The following is a 21,168-nucleotide window of genomic DNA, read 5'->3' as shown; positions in this document are numbered from 1 at the left end:
GGGGAACGGAAAGCTAGGAGAGCAATCAGGGCAAGTGAGTGACTGGGTGACCAGGTTGGGAGCATGGCCAGCCAGGGGTCTCCACTGGTTCGGTGACCCATGCCAAATAAGCACTACCGGTTTGCCCAAATAGGTGCGAACCAGTTGAATACCACCTCTGGTCTGGAGGAAGTAAGGGGTGTGCATTCCTAACATTGGATGTTTGGGTGATAGTTATTGTGATGTAGGTTGTGGCTCTTGCTTTTGATACAATCTGCACGGTAGTTGATGTATAATTAGTATTACCTGATTTGTGTAGTCTTTTGAGCTCAGAACGTAGTTCTTGGGATTATACACATTTCTGTAAGATTAGATCAGGATGAGAACGAAGGTTCTTGTGGTTGTTGTTGCTCTTTGTGAGTGAATTTATTGAGAAGATAAATTTGTGTTTGCTTGATTTGTTTTTGCAAATGACCCTGCAGAGGCATGGGGACATCAAGCCGTCTTTATTTTTGAGCTCAGGACCAACACGGGAAATATCAAGTATTTCATCAGGGGAGATGGTTGATGCTTGATGTTCCCTGATGATGTTTCAAACATTAGTGATTTCATCATTGTCACTGACCAAATAAGATGGCATTCCGTTCACACTCAACAGCTTCTTTAATGAGGATGGGGATATCGATATTTGAAGTATTCATGATTTTTTGTGGATTGGGTTTTGGTTGTAATTGTTGGGTAGAAGTATGGTTTATAGATGTTTGTTTTTTTATGTTGTCTCTTTTTTTTCAAGGTTTGTTAGTCTTGCTTGTATAGTGTCCAGGGACGTTACAATGGTGTCAATGAATGTTATAACATATTTCTATGGTATCAATTCTTTCAAACAGGGTAATGTATTTTTCTAGTTTGTGTCTGCACAGTGGTAGAAATATGGAAAAGCATTGGCGGATGATTTTAGGAATAGAGTCATTTGCTTAGATAATCCTAAGCAATTATGGTGAGCGTAGTTATCGCAAAGAGAACATTTGATTTAATCCTCATTCTCCTTTAAGGATTCCTTGCATATAAGGCAAGAGCAAGAGTCTTGTGGTTCTTTAGTAGGGATTTCTTTCTTTTTAGGTTGTGGTTTGACATTGGACTGTTTTCCTGGCATGGTGGGTTTGTTGAGATGGTTTGTTGATTGGGTTGTCAATCAAACAAGATAATCAATGAAGTAATATCACACCAAATAGTCAATTATTATAATCACACTAGTCAATTAATTTAACTAATCAATAATTACTCTAATAATTAATTATACTAATCACTAAATACACTAGTCAATTAATTGCACTAATCACTAATTTACACTAAACATTCTAATCATACTAATATTCAAAACAATTAATTGGCCTAAATAATAACCATTAGTCACTAATAATGTATAATCTATTAATCACTAAAGATAAATAATTGTAGAATTAATTAATTAGTTAAGATCAGTTTATCAATTAAACAGAGTTATATTGAGGGGAAAAATATTAGGGCAGGAAGAGAATAATTAAGGTGTAGGATAGAAAGAGGAGAAGGTTAGATTTGGGTGGCTCCTAGAGGGTATATAAAGAGGGGGTGTATTAGGCTGAAAAAAGTAGGTGAACATCTTTTGGCAGAAGGCTACTCTTCTCTTGTCACTTCAGATCATCACCTAGTGAACTTAGGGATCAGGTCTGTCTTTTCATGGATCCCCTTGTCTTTGGTCAGTGATCTTGAGAATTAGGCTGCTGCTTGAATCAGCAGGGCTGCACTCTGTGATCAGGACCTCCAATCAGTGGTGTAGGTGGCAGTTTAGGCAGCGGTTGGAAAGTCAGCGCTCCGGGATCTGGCCTTCAGCCATTGGAAGTTCGGTGGTTGGAGCTCTGCCATTGATTGAGGCTCCAACAGGCTCTGGGCCACAGTGCACCCCAAGGAATTAGGAGCTTCAGCTCCCCAGGATCTCCGGTGCAGGCGCTGGACCCCACAGGTGGTAAAGGTTCCAACTGGCTCTGGGCTACAGTGCTCCCCGGAGAATTAGGAGCTTTGGCTCCCCAGGATCTCTGGTGCAGATGGTGGATTTTATAGGTGGCAAAAGCTCCAACGGGCTCTGGGCTATAGCGCTCCCTGAGGAATTAGGAGCTTTGGCTCTCCAGAATCTCCTGCATAGGCAGTGATCTTGATGGGTGGTAAAGGCTCTAATGGGCTCTGGGCTACATTGCCACCAGAGAATTAGGAGCTCCGGCGCTCTGGGATCTCTGGTATAAGCAGTCATCAAGGGTGGCAATCAGGTGGCGAGCACACTGGAAACCGGCCCTCCATCACAGGATCAGGTGACCAATTGCCGATAACTGATGCAGGTGGTGACCCAACAGAGCCTCTCTTGATCGGAGATGATTGGCAAATCTTCCCACAATCAACCATTCAATTAAATCAGGAAGGGAAACAGTAAGAGCCTCACTCTCAATCAATTGACCAGCGGAGTGAGAGCCTCACCTTCCTAGCACCACCATCTTCAAATTCTATGACTGCCTTGGTCCACCTGTCCTCAATTCTTACTATATGACCAGCCCATTTCCATTTCATTTCATTTACTCTTTTGATGATATAGTATACTTTTGTTTGTTCTCTAATCCATGTGCAGGCCTTTCTATTTTTTCTATTCATGTGCAGGTCTTTCTGTCTTTTCTATCCATGTGCATGTTTTCCTATCTTTTCTATTTTTATTGTAATGCCTTTGGAGCCTTCCTGACTATGACAGCAGCCTCATCAAAGAAGGGTAGAGAAGGCACTGCATTTGTAACACCAGCCATAGCTACTTGCTTCAGAGCCTTCCTGTCTACGATGGCATCCCCAGCAGTTGTGGTTGGTGCTAGAAGTGGACGGATGTATTTGCAAATTTAGCCCTGGCTATGGCTGTGTCTGGGCTGTGGGGCCAAGAAGGAATGGGAGAGACTCAGTGGCTGGGCTGCCTTCTGGCCTGCTGCCTTCGGGTTTTTCCTTTGGTTGCTGGCTGGGATGGGTTGAGACAGCAGGGGCCAGTCCCTTGCTGTCTCCAGGGTGGCCCATGAGCTAGATCTAAGTGCCTTGCAGTCTGGATCTGGCCCATGGGTCTTGAATTTGACATGACCAATTAAAAAAGTCAGGGAGAAACTGTTCATGATCTTACTTTTCTAGGATGTCTAAGGGAAATAAACCTTAAAAGGAACTGTTTTTCTATGGCAGCATCAACACTTTGGATAACTTAATAACCTGACTAGACCCCTGTTATTTCTTGTTTCTGTTGTTTTAGATAGCTCTTCTGTGATTTTAATTAGACAATGTATATTTCTTTTATATTCTGTGCATGCCATCTAGAGTCTTTTGATTATGATAGAGTAAAAATATGTATTTATTTATTTGATGAAATCTTATGGTTCATGTGAGTCTGAGAGATTATAAAATATAACATATATTATAAATATGTGTTTATTTACTTTAAATATAAAATATAATTTTATATATTTTATATAAAATATTTATTATGTATATTATAAAATATAATGAATACATAAATCTTGTTCTCAGTCACCACCCAGGAAACAAATATTGTATCAGACTGGCTTACTCCCTAGAAAGACCGACTTTGACTCCATAAGTGTTAGAGAAAAGGTACTTAACTAGAGATGTTAAGTGCAGCATAGTGAGGCAAGCTCTGAAGAAAAATCATATGCTGAAAACAATTCCCAATGTCCAAAACCTGCCTTGAGAGTAGTCCAATCAGGTTCTGTTCTAATGTTTTGGGAACCTGGTGCATCAGGTGCCACTGTTAATTCCTTTCCCAGATCCTTGAAGGCAGAAAGATGGCTCAAGTTTGATACCTCTGGTTCCTATTAGTGTCCATACTCTCCAATTTGCCAAATAATTCTTTCATATTCTTCTCCTCCCAAATCCCCCTCCTCTCAATTATGGCAGTTGCTAGTAAGGATCTAAGAAAGCGAAGATGGGCAGCTGACACATTGCATGTCTAGACTAAATAAAGATGGTAACATATATTTCTATTTCTATTATGTTTGAATAAGAAAACACAATTTTTTATAGAAGGTATAGAGTTCATTTCAGTCTGGTGTACTTCTCTGTTGTCTCTTAGTTTTATGGATGCATGCTGTGGCCTCGTTTGCTCTTGATTAACAGAAGTTTGATTTAATTAGGATTTATGCTAATAATTGGCCATTGATAAAGTTAATCTTTCAGAAGTCATATTCAAGTTCATTGTATTTCAACTGTCTGTTATTTTTGACAAAATCTTCTACTGTTTATTATTTCAATTTGCTTCCTCTTGATTTGTTAGAAGTCCATTTAGATTTCTGGAGTATCTTCTTATTTCTATCATTATTTCTAAAAAAATGGAGTCTATAATGGTGATATTCTTGTTCTTAGGAGTTTTGTTTTCAGAAAGTTCTGTAATGATTTTTATGACTTCACCTAACCTACTTTCTCTAATTTTAACTAATTAATTCATTTTTACTTCACTAAGTAAGTTTACAATTATATTAATTATATTTTCTCTGCTTATTGTAATCAAAAAACCTTTTTCTGGTTAACATTGTATGGTTAACATTTTCACTATCTAAATTTTACCACATGTGTTTTCCCCAAAACTCTGAAGTTTGCCTTCTAAGATGTTAATTTAAAAATATATATGAAGAGCTTCAGTTCCTCATTAACAGAGTCACAGAAATAACTGAAAAATATGGCTTGAAGCTTAACACCTAAAAAACCAAGATCATGGTCATCAGCAAACAATCCATTAATCTATCACCGATAACTTCAGAAAGAATACCACTAGAAAAAGTTGAAAGAATCATATACCTCAGTTCTAATGTATATGAAACTGGAACGTGAATACTGAAGTAAAAACAAGGATGCAGAAAGCTTGAACAGCATTCTTCAAAATGAAAAAGGTCTTCTGTAGTCATGATATAAGTCTAAGATTGAAAATCAGGCTTGTTGGATGCTACATCTTTTCTATCCTGCTCTATGTAGTGGAGACTTGGTCTCTGACAGAAAGCCACATGAAGAGACTAGAAGCATTTAAAATGTGGATTTGCAGCTGTTATGTAAAAATTGGGTTGACAAAATCAGAAATGAGAAGGTGATAAGCCACCTGGGAAAGCCAAGGGAAATCATCAAAACCATAAAAAAGTGAAAATTAGAATATTTTGGACATGTGATATGACAACCAGAAAAATATGGCATATTTCACTTAATCCTCCAATCCTCCTTTGCATCTTGAAAGAAGCAAAATTAAATCTAATGGGCCATATCACAAAACTATTCAGTTGTTTGAACTTTGTGAAATTATTTTATAATTTCTTTGTGTTCAACATCCAAGAGAATATTTAAAGAAATATTTTTTTGAAATGTGTGAGACAATTTCTAAGAAGTTGTATGTTGCTGCACTGCAGACATTTACATATTATCAATTAATAATCAGAAGTTTGAAGTGATCAAACTAAAAGAAATAATAAACAAATTATTTCCAACATTAAAATTTGAGGATCACTTATTAGTCAAAAAACAATAATGGTATAAACAGGTATTTAATTTGGACATTCTGCTTAAAGGGTATTGGTTCAAACTTCCAACAATTCATTTTTCAATGACTTGGTTGATTTTATAGATTGGATCAATCTGACAACTTGTATCAAACTGAGTAACAACTGAAACCAATTTTATAATTCAATTAAATAAATTAGCCAATTCAAACTTAGTGATAAATTCAAATCAGATCAAAATTCTAATAAATAAATAAATCAGTTTCAGCACAATTTGGATATCATTTAGGCAAAATGCTTCAATATTTTGCATTGTTCCATGTTTCTGTATATATTTATGAGACAAAGAACAAATTATGAGTAATTTATATACAATGATAATATAAATCTGTTAAGTTTTCATAATTTGTAAATGTAATGGAATTTAGCCATTTATCAGTGATGCACTAATATGCACATAGCTTTTTAGTTTGAATCATATATGAGAGACCTTTATAAGAATACACACACACAAAAACCTACGATGAAGCTTTAAGTAGTTTTTCATCATATTTCCTTCCATAATTAGGAGGCTTTGTTAGTCCTTTCCTGTTAACACAAATGTGGCATACTAAATTACTTGAAAAAGAAAATACGATTATTAATAATATGCCCTATCATGCTGAGTAACTCAGAATTGCTTGAGAATAATCAACATCTAATTGTGAAGGCTGAAATATAGATAATAGCTTGCTCTTCTGTTTGAAAAGAAAAACAGCTTAATTTTAATTCCATTATTTCTCTTCCCTCCAGCACAGTGAAGTGCTAAAACTGTTATAATACTAAGGAAATAGCTTTTTTCTTTCTAAGCTACACTTTCTCCTTCCTTATAAGATAAAGTCTTATTTATTTTACCTGCTACAATGCTCCCTTTGGTAACTCTAAAACAGAGATTCTAAAACTCTTCAGCTCATTGACTGCCATGCAGGTGCAGTGGTTAGAACTCAGTATTGTTGGGAAATTCTGTCAACTTCCAACTTCCAGCAGTTCAAATCTCACTGGCTCAAAGTTCATTCAGCCTGCCATCTTTCCAAGGTCAGTAAAATGAAGACCAAGATTGTTGGGGGTATGCTGACTCTGTAAACTGCTTAGAAAGGTTTAAAGCAATGTGAAGCAATATATAAGTTTAAGAGCGAGGGAGAAAAAAAGTCGGAGGAGACGCCGCTGCCGCTGCTACCGCTTCGCTCCGGAGAGAGAGGGAGGAAAGCCCGAGGAGCAACGGCCGGGAGGATTGCTGAGCGACAGCGCTCCAACTGTGGCTTTTTCCCTCGACTTCGAGAGTTTTCACCTCGACTGCTGAGTAGGAATCTGACTGGAGGAGACGCCGCTGCCGCTGCCGCTGCTACCGCTTCGCTCCGGAGAGAGAGGGAGGAAAGCCCGAGGAGCGCCGGCCAGGAGGATCGCTGAGCGAGAGCGCTCCAACTGTGGCTTTTTCCCTCGACTTCGAGAGTTTTCCCTCGACTGCTGAGTGGGAATCTGACTTTTCCCAGGAGCGACCCAGCCCAGAGAACGATCATCCTTGGAGTCGGTGAGATTCATCCCATCCTTGTAGGGCGGTGAGCACTGGGAGCTGTGAGTCTGTCTCCAGAAGCTTGCAGCCAGGGTGTGAAGCAGACTGCCTCCTCCCTCCCGCCCCCACTTCCCTCTTCCCTCTTTTCTCTTCGCCAAATTGCTAATCCGGACTCCATCTTTTGGAAGGACAGTAACTTTGGACTTCCAATAAGTAGGGAAGTATTGTGATAACTGAACTCCTGAGAATATTGGAAGCAATTTTATTCCCTGTGATAGAAGCAGAAGTATATTGAGGCCAGGAGTGATAGAAGCAGAGGTATATCGAAGCCAGGAGTGAATGCTCAATACAAATCTGAGTCTACACAGTAAAAATATAAACTGTTAGAATTACCAGTGCAAGACGTGCCTCTTTCTCTTAAAAGCAACAAACTTTGAAAGTGTATTCAGTTAACTAGGAGGGGCCCAGAAATCTCATTCATCAAGGGAAAACAAAAACAAATAGTTTCCTGTGAGCTGTTCAATTTGTCTCTGCTGAATCAAAGTCTGCTTGCAAAAAAGGAGAGAAGATTAGTTGGTTTCCTCTGTTCTTAGAAGTGAAGCCCTTTCCTTCACTCGGATAAAAACCCTTTGAACATTGTGTTACAACTTCCTGTTTACAGAGTAATAGCGATCTGCTATTCAAAGAGCAATAAATTCCTCTCATTCAGTCAACTACAGCTGCTAGTAAAACAAGTAAAACAATTAACCCGTTCCTTGCAGACTCTTAATACTACCTCATTACTTTAATCAAACACTGATTAATTCACTACCTCAAAACTTTCAACTTTTCTACCTCAGCACCTATATCAACGATTAGATAATCAATTTCTATAAAATATTTTATTAATGGTTTAATTGATTTATTGTTTTAATTGATTAGTGTGATTAGAGTGTTTAGTGCAAATAGTGTGATTACTGACTAGTTTAAAAGATCAAAATTCATGTAATTTAATTGAATAGTAAAATCAATGATTTAGTGAATTTAAATGAACAGTGTGATTAATGATTAGTGTAATTAATTGATTAGTGATTAGAGTAATTAATTGATCAGGCTGACTGTTGCTCAGGAATATTATCTGACTTGATCAGGCTGATTGTTGCTCAGGAATATTATCTGACTTGAGAGATTACTGCAATTGATTGTTAGATGTAATATTGCCTATATAGATTACCTAAAATTGTTCCTTTAATTAATTCAATCAACGTACTATTTTAACAAACCTACCATGCCAAAAAGAAAATCCTACGCCAAACCACAACCTAAAGAGAAGATAATCCCCACCAATGAACCACAAGACTCCTGCACATGCCTTAAATGCTACAAAAATCTAAAGGATAATGAAAACTCCATCAAATGTTCTCTGTGTAAAAAATACGCTCATCATGACTGCTTGGGATTACCTGAGCAAATGATTCAATACCTAGAATCATCCAATGAGTTTCCATATTTCTGCAAATCATGCAGACCCAAACTGGATCTGTCTGAAAGAGTTGATACCATCGAAACCATTGAAACATCCCCTACCATCGAAACCATTGAAACATCCCTTAACACCATAGTAGCATCCCTGGACGCCGTAAAAGAAAGAATATCCAACCTTGAAAAAAAGACACAACGCAAAACCCTGAACATCCAATAGCTACAAACCACATCTCTCCCCAACAACCACAATCCGACCCAAAACCCAATCCACAAATAAACACAACCCAGACAAATATTGATATCCCAATCCTCATCAGAAAAGCCGTTGAGCGTGAACGGAAATGTCCAAACGCCATCTTATTTGGTCTAGAGGACATCAATGTCAATGATGACATCACAACTGTCCGAAACATCATCAGAGATTATCAAGCATCAACCATCTCCGCTGATGAAATACTTGACATTTCCCGCATCGACCGAGAGCTCAAAAATAGAGACGGCTCTGTGGCCCCACGCTTGTGCAGGGTCATTTGCAAAAATGAATCAAGCAAACGTAAATTCATTTATACTATAAACTCACTCGCCAAAACCAACACCAACCATAAGAACCTCCGTTGCCGCCCTGACCTAACCATACAGCAACGTGCCCGCTCCCGTGCACTCCGTATTGAACTCAAAAACCGTCTAGACAATGGAGAGAAGGACCTGTACATTGACTACCATGCTGACTGTATCAAAAGTAAGCCACGCAACCCAATACTCAGCTTCTACCCTCAACCACAACCCTACCTCAACCGATCCACCATCACCCAAGACTAGGCACGCACGCCCCCAACTACCTCAATTCCAACTACTGCCGGCCTTAAATGCAAACTACTCAATGCAAGAAGCCTCGTGAATAAAATACCTGAATTTCTCATCCTCCTAAATATGGCTAACTTCGACATTATATTTGTCTGTGAAACATGGCTCAATGCATCTCTCCCCGACTCCATTACCACAGTAAGAGACTATCATCCCTCCCTTAATAGGACCTGATGGTAAAGACTGCAACGACGACACCATTAAAGCCAACATCTTTAACACATTCTTCGGCTCAGTATTTGTAAACAGCAATGGATCTTGCCCAGTATTTCCTAACCGTACCACAGATAACAACAATGACCTAATACATATCGATTTCACAGAAGACAATGTTGAAAAATCACTAGGAGTCAGACAGAGTGCCTCTTCCAAAAGAAAAAGAAAAAAAATGATGACACATAAATTACAGAAACCCTGTCATCGCCCAGGTGAACAAACACTATGCTAGGTGTTGGAGTACCTGAAAATTTGGTGAAACAAATACAGGACTCAGGACTATTGGCTTAAAATTAATGGAAGAAAAGATGTTTGCCTGCTGCTAAGATACAGTGATAAAAAATAAATAAATAACCTGTTATAATAGACACCGAGAAAAGGATATTTGAAATGAAACTCAGGCACCCTTTCCTTTGCCTCAGAAAGAACAAAGTCCTCTAACTGTAGAAGTAGAATAATTTAAATAATCACTGAACATTTAGAACATCACACAACAGGATAAGTTGCTTGAATTGAAACTTGTTCCAAGGAAACAGCACAAGAATTAAAAGATGCCAATACCGTTATATCAAATGTAAGTAGCAGTTCATTACAAAAATTGAACCAACTAATATATAGCACAGCTGCATTATAACTGAACACGTGGGAAGCAAAATGGACTAGAAGACATCAATGTCAATGATGACATCACAACTGTCCGAAACATCATCAGAGATTATCAAGCATCAACCATCTCCGCTGATGAAATACTTGACATTTCCCGCATCGACCGAGAGCTCAAAAATAGAGACGGCTCTGTGGCCCCACACTTGTGCAGGGTCATTTGCAAAAACGAATCAAGCAAACGTAAATTCATTTATACTATAAACTCACTTGCCAAAACCAACACCAACCACAAGAACCTCCGTTGCCGCCCTGACCTAACCATACAGCAACGTGCCCGCCCCCCGTACTCCGCATCGAACTCAAAAACCGTCTAGACAATGGAGAGAAGGACCTGTACATTGACTACCATGCTGACTGTATCAAAAGTAAGCCACGCAACCCAATTCTCAACTTTTACCCTCAACCACAACCCTACCTCAATCCATCCACCATCACCCAAGACTAGGCACGCGCGCCCCCAACTACCTCAATTCTAACTACTGCCGGACTTAAATGCAAACTACTCAATACAAGAAGCCTCGTGAATAAAATACCTGAATTTCTCATCCTCCTTAATACGGCTAACTTCGACATTATATTTGTCTGTGAAACATGGCTCAATGCATCTCTCCCCGACTCCATTACCACAGTAAGAGACTATCATGTTTACCGATCAGATCGTGAAAATCGTCGAGGAGGTGGTGTTGCTATATTCTATAAAAAATCCTTACATCTAAAAAATATCCAAGTTACCCAGGAGCTTGCCCTTCCTGAAACCATCATCTGTGAACTATCCTTAAATATCACAATTCGATTCTTACTATGTTACAGAGCACCTGATTATGACATCGAACATGTAAACAAGCTAAATACATTACTAACATGGGCTGCATCCTGCCCATACCCTTTTATCTTTCTTGGTGATTTCAATCTACCTCATATTGACTGGACCCTAAATGATTGTACAACTGAAATCATACACACAACCTTCTACAATGCTATTACAAATCTGGGACTGGAACAACTAGTAACCAACAACACTAGACTAAACAACTGCCTCGATCTCATCTTCTGCAATAGTTTGAATTTAATTTACGGAATACAAACTAAAGAACCCTTTTCCAGTAGTGACCACAATATGATTGACTTTTGTCTCAACATACGTCCACACAAAAATCACCACAATGATGTAATCCCCAATTGTAACTTCAAAAAAGGCAACTATGATCTTATAGACAACGATCTCTCATCCCTGGATTGGCAATCTCTATTCACTGGATGCAATACTGTTGAAGACCATTACAACATATTTTTACTTGAAGTCAAAAGAGTCATCAAACTATATGTACCAACAACAACTCCCAAAACAAAACAAAAAAAGCAGATTACCCATATCAATAAGGAAACTTCAATCCAAAAAGAGATCACTCTGGAGGAAAAACAAATCTGGTCACGTTGCCAATTTCAAAAACCGATACAAAAATTTATGCCACCAGATAAAGACCGAATGCACCAATTATCACATTAAACAAGAGGAAAACCTTCTAAGCACCAATTCCACCCGTGCTTTTTACAATTTTGTAAACAACAAACTAAAAGACTCAAGGTCCATCCCGCCCTTGATAGGACCTGATGGTAAAGACTGCAACGACGACACCATTAAAGCCAACATCTTTAACACATTCTTCGGCTCAGTATTTGTAAACAGCAATGGATCATGCCCAGTATTTCCTAGCCGTACCACAGATAACAATAATGATCTAATACATATCGATTTCACAGAAGACAATGTTGAAAAGTCACTACGCAATCTAAAACCATCTCTATCTATTGGACCGGATGGAATATGTGCCTACTTCTTAAGAAAGCTATCCACTGCCATAGCCAAACCTCTAAGCATAATCTTTGAAAAATCTTTCAGGACCAGCTCCTTGCCTAACCTATGGTCACAAGCCACAGTCATCCCCATCTTCAAAAAGGGAGACCCAAGCCTAGTTGAAAATTACAGGCCAATCTCCTTATGCTGCGTCACCTGTAAAGTCATGGAATCAATTATTAACCAATCCATCATCCTCCACTTAGAGACAAATAACCTACTCTCCAATAAACAATTTGGTTTCAGAAAAAAACTATCCTGTAATCTACAACTCTTACACTGCAAAAACATATGGACGACACAACTCGACCAGGGCAAAGCAATAGACGCAATCTACATAGACTTCTGTAAAGCCTTTGATTCAGTGGTACACGACAAAACTACTCCTAAAAATAAAATCCTATGGTATCTCTGGACAACTGAATAACTGGATAGAAGCATTCCTGTCAAACAGACAACAAATGGTCAAAATCGGGAGCATCCTATCAAATCCGGTACCTGTCAATAGTGGTGTCCCCCAAGGCAGTGTTCTAGGACCAACTCTCTTCATATTCTACATAAATGACCTCTGTGATCATATTAAGAGCAATTGCGTTCTCTTCGCTGATGATGTAAAGCTGTTCAATCACCACAGACAATACTGCTACCCTACAAAAAGATCTTGACTATGTATCAGAATGGTCAAACAAATGGCAACTTCAAATCTCAACAAATAAATGCTCTGTCTTACATATTGGCAAAAAAAATCAGAAAATAAAATACAAGCTGAATAGTCAAGATCTTGTTGATGACCCAAGCTCTGTAAAGGACCTTGGAATACTCACCTCTAATGATCTAAGTGCTAGAGCCCACTGCAACTACATAGCCAAAAAGGCATTAAGAGTTGTTAACCTAATCCTACGTAGCTGTTTCTCTGGTAATATCACACTACTAACTAGAGCATACAAAACATTTGCTAGACCAATACTCGAATACAGTTCATCAGTCTGGAACCCACATTACGTATCTGATATTAGCACAATTGAGAAAGTCCAGAAATATTTCACAAGAAGAGTTCTCCACTCCTCTACTCGTTGTAGAATACCTTATGCCACCAGACTTGAAATTCTAGAACTAGAAAACCTTGAATTACGCCGTCTTCGGTCTGACTTAAGCATGGTATATAAAATCATACATTGCAATGTCCTACCTGTCAATGAATACTTCAGCTTCAACCATAACAACACAAGAGCACACAATAGATACAAACTCAAAGTAAACCGCACCAAACTTGATTGCAGGAAATACGACTTCAGCAATAGAGTGGTCAATGTCTGGAATACTCTACCCGACTCTGTAGTTTCTTCCCCAAACCCCAAAAACTTTAACCTTAGACTGTCTACTATTGACCTCACCCCTTTCCTAAGAGGTCTGTAGGGGACGTGCATAAGCGCACCAACGTGCCTACCGTCCCTGTCCTATTGTTTCTCTTATTCTTTTATTTTTCTTATATGTACCCATTTCATGTATTCACAACTATGTATACACTTATACTTATTATCTTGTAAACAATTGGCAAATCAAATAAATAAAATAAATAAATAAATAAATAAAATAAGTGCTATTGCTACAGCTATTGCTACTTCATGAATTTCCAGGTTATTCATCAAGCTCCAAAGATTTATTATCTGAAAATAATTTAACCAACACAGTTTTAATTAATAATATGATGAGTAATAATAAAAATAACAACATCTATCAAAACCAACCTGATAATAGAAGATCAAAACAAAGGGGCAAGGAACTACAGGCCAAATACATGTTTACCAACAATTGAAATTTGTAACCAGTGTAGTTGCTGATGTCGTCCAACAATATCTAGTTGAAAATAGATGTTTCCATATAAACACAAAGGAAACTGCTCAAAGACACTATCTTCCAGCAAGGCAGTACCTGATATAGCTGTGGAGTTTGTGTGCTTTGAGGAAAATGAGAGCTATATATGGGGTTCAACCGTACTGGACAGGTCTCATCAGAGGAGTCAGACAGAGTGCCTCTTCCAAAAGAAAAAGAAAAAAAACGATGACACATAAATTACAGAAACCCTGTCATCACCCAGGTGAACAAACACTATGCTAGGTGTTGGAGTACCTGAAAATTTGGTGAAACAAATACAGGACTCAGGACTATTGGCTTAAAATTAATGGAAGAAAAGATGTTTGCCTGCTGCTAAGATACAGTGATAAAAAATAAACAAATAACCTGTTATAATAGACACCGAGAAAAGGATATTTGAAATGAAACTCAGGCACCCTTTCCTTTGCCTCAGATACTTATTATCTTGTAAACAATTGACAAATCAAATAAATAAATAAATAAAAATAAACAAAGAAGAAAGAGAATCAAAGAATGAACCACCAAAATGGAAGTTCCGGTTGGAAAATAAGATCAACAAGCTGAGACCAAATGTAAGTAAGCTACAACAGAAGAAAAGAAACTGAAGAACAACTGAAGAACATTCTCTTTTTTAATGTCAATGTTAAAAAAACCTCAGGTGTTCCAGATTAGCCTTGTAGCCCTATGTTACAGAGCATGTTAAAATAATATTTATTTTATAGAGCTGCCTTTTGCCACACTGGTTTAAAAGAATTCAAGACTTTGTTAGGTTCAGTTGAGTAACTCTGAGCCATTTCAACGAAGTGAGTCATACTTCCTCCAACTAGAGTAATTGCACCTATAAAATAAATATTATTCTACTTGCTAAATACCTATCATTTTACACTGAATCATCCTTTCAGCAATTTCAGATGGATTTAAGTCAAAATTTATCACAAATTACTCTTAACTGATTAGAATCACTGAAAATTTAGATTCTCTTTCAATTGTTGTGCAACAACAATAAGATTCTCTTTCAATTGTTGCTCAATTGAAACTTTCCCTTTAACTTGTTATAGTTTTATAATGAGAATTTTATAATAAATTATATTATTTTTTTATTGTTGTACACCACCAGAATCACTTCTGGTGATATGGGCAGCTGTATAAATTTGCTAAACAAATAAATAAATGAAGTCTATGGTTAATTTAATTTAGTTAGTACAAGAAGGAATCATCCCAGGTAATCCTGGTTATTTGTCAAAGCCATCTAATCTGGAAGCACTTAAATCTTGATTGTGAGATAACTGCTTCCAGTTTAGTCAACTTGATGAAATTAAACTGGCAGGAAAAGCCAATACCTCAGCAGACAAGTTCAGGATCCAAAAAAATCTTTTAAAAACTTGAACAATGGACCCTATCCGACAAAATGAATTTCAATGTGGAGAAAAGCAAAGTTTTACATTTAGGCAGGAAAAAAAATATCAAAGGTATAAATACACATTAGATGAGATTTGGCTCAAAAACAGTAACTATGAGAAGGACCTTGGAGTCCTAGTGGATGATCACTTGAAAATGAGACAGTAGTGTGCAGCAGCAGCAGCCCAAAAAACTAATACAACCCTGGGTTATATAAAAAGAAGCATAGAATCAAGATCACATGAAATATTAATACTGCTTTATAAAAACTCTAATAAGACCACATCTGGAATACTGCAACCAATTTTGATCACCATACTACAAAAAGAAGTCGAGACTTTGGAAAAGTTCAGAGAAAAGCAGCTAAGATAATAAAAGGTCAGGAGGCTAAACCATATGAAGAATGGCTACAGGATTTGGGTTTGGCTAGTTTAAAGAAAAGAAGAATTAGGTGTGACATGACAACAGTATTCCAGTACTTGAATGGCTGCCACAAAGAAGAGGGGTCAAATTATTCTTCAAAGCATTGGAGGGCAGGACAAGAAATGATGATTGGAAACTAATCAAAGAGAGAAGCAATCTGGAATTAAGGAGAAACTTCCTAACAGTGAGCACAATTAATCAGTGGAACAGCTTGCCTCCAGAGAGGCAACCTGTGGCTTTGGAGCCATATGCGGCTCTTTCAGTCCCCTGTTGTGGCTCCCTGTTGGTTGATCCCACCACTGGCTGGCCCCTCCCCTCCCTTCCCCATCACTCCTCGTCTGGCCTGAGAAGGTAAGGGTGATGGCGGGGCGATGGAGACTTGCTTCATATTCCAGAGCAGGAAGTGACTGGATGGGAATGAGCTGGCCATGCCCACCCAGTCACACCGGTTGTTAAATTATTGGCTCCCAGTGTTTTCTTTTCTGTGGGAAATGGGTCTAAATGGTTCTTTGAGTGTTTAAGTTTGCAGATCCCTGGTCTAGACAATCACTTGAATAATCCTTCCACAAATAGACAGAACTGGGTATTCTGGTTAGTTTAATGTGTGTATGTATTCTCCCATACACTCACCAACATGTCCTAGCTGGGATGGTTTCAACAACTTAAAGAGGGCAGGTTCAAAATGTTGTGGCACAGATCATGATTGACTGGTTTGATCTGTTTCCATTGCAAGTGTTTCCACAGCACTGTGAAAGTTGTCTAGCTTGGAAAAATTAATTCGGCAGATACTATTGAGAAGATGGGGTCCCATCATATGTTTTTTATTATTGCCAAAGCACTGGCTGGTGACTTCCAGGAACAACTCCAACAGTAGATCATTCATTTTCTTCAATACTTAGTGGGCAAAATTTAGGTAGCATATTGCAGGGGGGACAAGTTGGCACATTTAGGAAGTGCTGAATAGGAGACTCAGGCTCAAGCTACAATAGGGCAACATGATAGACAAAGCAATTCATTTGCTTATCCTCCTCTGTTCCTAGTTGGTCCATTTTATTGAAGTATAAAACACTGGATTAAAGATCTATGCAGATTATCTGCAGAAATGGACTGCTCATGTAAACTGTCCATTAATATTCAATTTATTTCTTTTGCAAATAAAATTAAACCCTTTTCCCAAAAAATTGATCAATATGGGTGGTCTCATTATAATACTAATTTTCAGTTTTATTTTACTCTTTTAAACAGCCATGCTTATCAATTATGAGATTTTATGGGTTTGTCATTTATAGCTTTTGTTTGTTAATTTTCTAGCAGAATATGAGATTGCATTAAGTGTATAAATATTGTAATTTCCTTTAGTTTAAAAGTATGTGTTTGTGTGTGTGTGTGTGTGTGTGTGAACATATATTCAAAATTCAAAATTTTTAAAATTTAAAAATAAAAGTCCTACCTCCTCTTTTGTTTAGTTTGGCAAACCCTGCTGAATAGCTATTTGATGTAGATGGCAGAGATGATGAACTGCTGAAGAAGGAGGGTGTTAAGCTGGAGACCAGAGGTTCTTCACATTTTTCTGAAAAACAAAAAAGTATGACATTTTATAGATTTTATTGCCCTATTACTTTTGAAAACAAAATGGTATATTGAGAACATGATACTTAAATATCCAAGTTCCTGCAATACCTCAAATAACAAAAGCTAAATAAATAAATAAAACCCACATAATGAATACATTTCACATTGCCTAAGTAATAATGAAATACCTGCTGATGTCAGTAAAATTGGATTTCATTCCAAAAATGGCAAGGATCTAATAAAAATTAATTGGAACATTTAAAAACTGTTCAATCTACATTTGTGGGCTATTTGAGGGTGAAGTCCCAGAATATGCTCAACATTAGCCAGGTCAGTAATCCCACTTGTAATTAAGATGTGGCTCATTAAAAAATCTTACGGCACTACCTTTCAGTTTTCTTTTGCCACAGATCAAGATCAGCTATGGCAGTTACTATTCTTGCTTTTCTCATTTCAAACTTTTTCAATAAGGCCCTAAAATTATGCCCCGAATAAAATTCAGAAATGATTGTTATGCAAGCTTGTCTTTACCATGTTTCCCCATTCCTTTCATCAATTTACTGGCATAGTTATAAGAATACAATTAAAGGATCAGTGAAGGGGAACTTGCGTTTTTCACTTGAGAGATGTACTCTCCAAATATCCTTTTCCTTGGGAAATATATAAGTCATTTCCTTTGGATTTCAATAGTTATCACTTCAGTTTCCATCCACATCTCCCATGGATTTGCATTTCTAAGCTCCACAAACATAACATCCTAACAAATATTAATGCTTAACAAATCTAAGAATGATACAGACATATATCTGTTTTGCTTTCACATGCACAAACACACAACATATATTTATCTACATATATTTGTATATGGTATCATTTTTACAGGCCATTTGCTATAGAAGTCAGTGTATACTTTTTAATGATGGTTTGTCTGTTTTATTAATCATCAGGTCACATCAGAAGTCCTTCCTCTGGATATGGCATGATATTCTTCTACCCCCTAGAATAATGAAATATTTTAGGAAATATTAAAAGGGCAGAATATTTTCCCTAAAAGGGAGGCAGAAATCCCATCCCCCCATCTTTGTTAATGCCATTAATGCCTGGGCCAGTCTATTCTACATAACAAAGATCTACCTCCTTCAGGCAGAGCCATTTAATTAGCCTTCATTGCATCACCCAGCAAGATTCAACCAAACTTAGCACCCAGACAATCTACAAAGCTAGCTATGATAACCAATCAGGATACTCTTCCTGTGCCCCAGGAAGTTCAAAACTAGAGAAGATATAAAACCCAGGGACTCTCAGCATATCTTCAGGGGTGAGATTCAAATTTTTTAACAACCGGTTCTGGGTGTGGCTTGGTGGTCATGTGACTGGGTGGGCATGGCTTGGAGGCTGGGCGTGATTTGGTGGTCACGTGACCGGGTAGGCATGGTTTGGTGGTTGCATACTGGGTGAGTGTGGCTTGATGGTCATGTGATTGGGTGGGAATGGCCAGGTGGCCATGTGACTGGCAAACCAAATACAAGACCTTGCTTAATGGCCGGTTGCTTAGCAAGTGTTCTAATTTACGACTGACCTCTTCAGAGCTACTTGATCTGTTTTTAGAGTTTTCACACACACACACACACACACACACCCCTAACCCTGCTATTTTATGATTCTGAAAGGATAGCCTGCTGGAGCAAGAGGTTGGTCTAGAAGATGATCTCCGAGATCCCTTCGGCCAGCCCTAGATTGCTGTGAGTCTTCTGAAGCCAGGGTTTGTGTCCTTTCTCTCCTTTTTCCCCCTCTCTCCCTCCCTCCCTCCCTCCATGTATCTATCTATCCATTCATATATCTCATTCACTTTCTCCTCCCTCTATTTCTTTCTTTCTTTCTTTCTTTCTCTTTCTTTCTTTCTTTCTTTCTTTCTTTCTTTCTTTCTTTCTTTCTTTCTTTCTTTCTTTCTTTCTTTTTCTCTCTCTCTCTCTTTCTGCCCCTTCCTTCCACCCCCTTTCTTTGTCTAGCCCTTTTCTTTCTTTCTCTTTCCCTTTCTCTTTCTCTTTCTCTTTCTCTTTCCCTTTCCCCTTTCTTTTCTTTCTTTCTCTTCCTTCTCTCTCTCTCTCTTCCTCTCTCTCTCTCTTTCCCTCTCTTCCTCTCTCTCTTTTGCTCTCTCTTTCTCTCCCTCTTCTTCTTTCTCTCTTTCTCTCTCTCTCTTTTCTTTCTCTTTCTTTCTCTCTCTTTTTCCCTCTCTCTTTCTCTCTCTTTTCTCTTTCCCTCTCTTTCCCTCTTTCTTCCTCTCTCTCTTCCTCTCTCCCTCTCTTTCTTTCTCTCTCTTTCCATCTCTCTTTCTCTCTCTCTCTCTCTTTTCCCTTCCTCCTTCCCCCTCTCCTTCTAAAGGTAGGGAACCCACCTGAAACACACACACACATACACACACACACTTCCAATGTTGCTCGTTAACTTATGATAGTTCTTCCCAGCCAATCTCCCAGAGTCCCAGGGACCGGGTGCAATTGTCCATTTGTACCTGGTCCCACGTTGCCTGAAAAAGCCGGCAGGCAAGGTTCTGGGTCCAACAAAGGGGCTGCAGGCAGGACTTCCTATCCTCCCTCTTTTTAGGAAAGGTCTGGGAACTTCAAGCGAGGTGTGCTTTGCAGCATTGCCCACCCTGCCATCAGCTCTGGGTTAGGCAGCAGTTTGGCTTTCCCGATTGCCTGCAAAATTTACCTTCCTCCCATGCCTGGTGGCAGAGGGAAAGGTGAGCCAGCCAGGGCAGAGCTGTCACCACTCAGTTCCCCACCAACCCACATCTTGTCCCCTGCTTGGATTCTCTGCAGCTGCTGGGGCTCGCGGCTGCTGGGGGTGTGCGGGAGGCAACCAGGAAGCACAAGGCTATGCTTCCCACATTGTCCTTCTGCCAGCTGCCCCTCCCTCATTGGGCCAAAAGTTTTAGCCAAGTGTGGGCCGCCAAACTCCATGGGCTTGAAGATAAGGCTGATGTCAGGGAGGGAAGATCCACTCTGCAAGGCTTGACTTGCATCATTCTCACAGTGGCAGCCCACATTCAGCCAATGTGCGCAGGCCAGCAGGCAGCAGAGGGACAGGCAGTAGGCCAGGGAAAATATAAGCGGCATAGCTTTGTGCTCTCTGGTCACCCCCTACCCCCAGCAGCTGCAGAGAATCCAGGTGGGGGGTGAGATGCAGAAGCCAGGCTGGTGGGGACCTGAGCGACGATGGGTAAGCCCTGGCTCACCTTCCTCTCTGCCACCAGCAAGCCAGGTAAGCAGGAGGCTGGGGACAGTGCGGGGAGGAAGCTTGCTAGGCTGTGAGTGCCACATGCCATGGCGCTGGTGGCTAAGCAGCCAGACAGCCAGGATGTTTGGGAGGGAAGCTTGCTAGGCTGCAAGTGCTGAATGGGATGGAGCCGCGATGCTGGCAGTAAGCAAGCCAGACAGGGACAGTTGGGGTGGAAGCTAGTTCGGCCATGAGCGCTGAGGGCAGCAGCATGGCGATGGTGGCCTAGGCCAGCCCAGGAGTTGGGGCTTGTGGTGGCGGTGGCGGCAAGGGTGAGGGCGGCAGTGATAGCGAGGTGGTGACAACCTAGGCTGGCCCAGGAGTCAGGGCTCAACTGGGGCTGGCAGCAGCAACAGCATGTAGGTGACTGGGGCTTGCAGAGCCACACTCACCTAGGGATATCATGGTGGAAGATAGACAGTGATGGCTGGCAGGCAGGTGGGTGGACAAAGACAGACTGCAGGCAACAATGGCGCATGGTC

General features: G+C 39.4%; 1 protein-coding gene across 2 annotated transcripts in view; it reads right to left on the bottom strand.

Moving 5' to 3' along the window:
- The window catches only part of CNTNAP2 (contactin associated protein 2), a 1,285,310-nt gene that overhangs the window by 804,323 nt on the left and 459,819 nt on the right, over positions 1 to 21,168 (bottom strand). For both annotated transcript variants that reach the window (XM_087946425.1, XM_087946426.1), the window contains one exon: positions 17,286 to 17,405. In XM_087946425.1, coding sequence (XP_087802551.1) covers positions 17,286 to 17,405 — 120 coding nt within the window. The remainder of the gene's footprint in view (positions 1 to 17,285; positions 17,406 to 21,168) is intronic.

This window comes from Notechis scutatus, chromosome Z (assembly GCF_049901735.1).
Source record: "Notechis scutatus isolate UNSWTSFEM ecotype Mainland chromosome Z, rNotScu1.2, whole genome shotgun sequence".
Classification (NCBI taxonomy): Eukaryota; Metazoa; Chordata; class Lepidosauria; order Squamata; family Elapidae; genus Notechis; species Notechis scutatus.
This window is presented reverse-complemented; position numbering and strand designations above follow the sequence as displayed.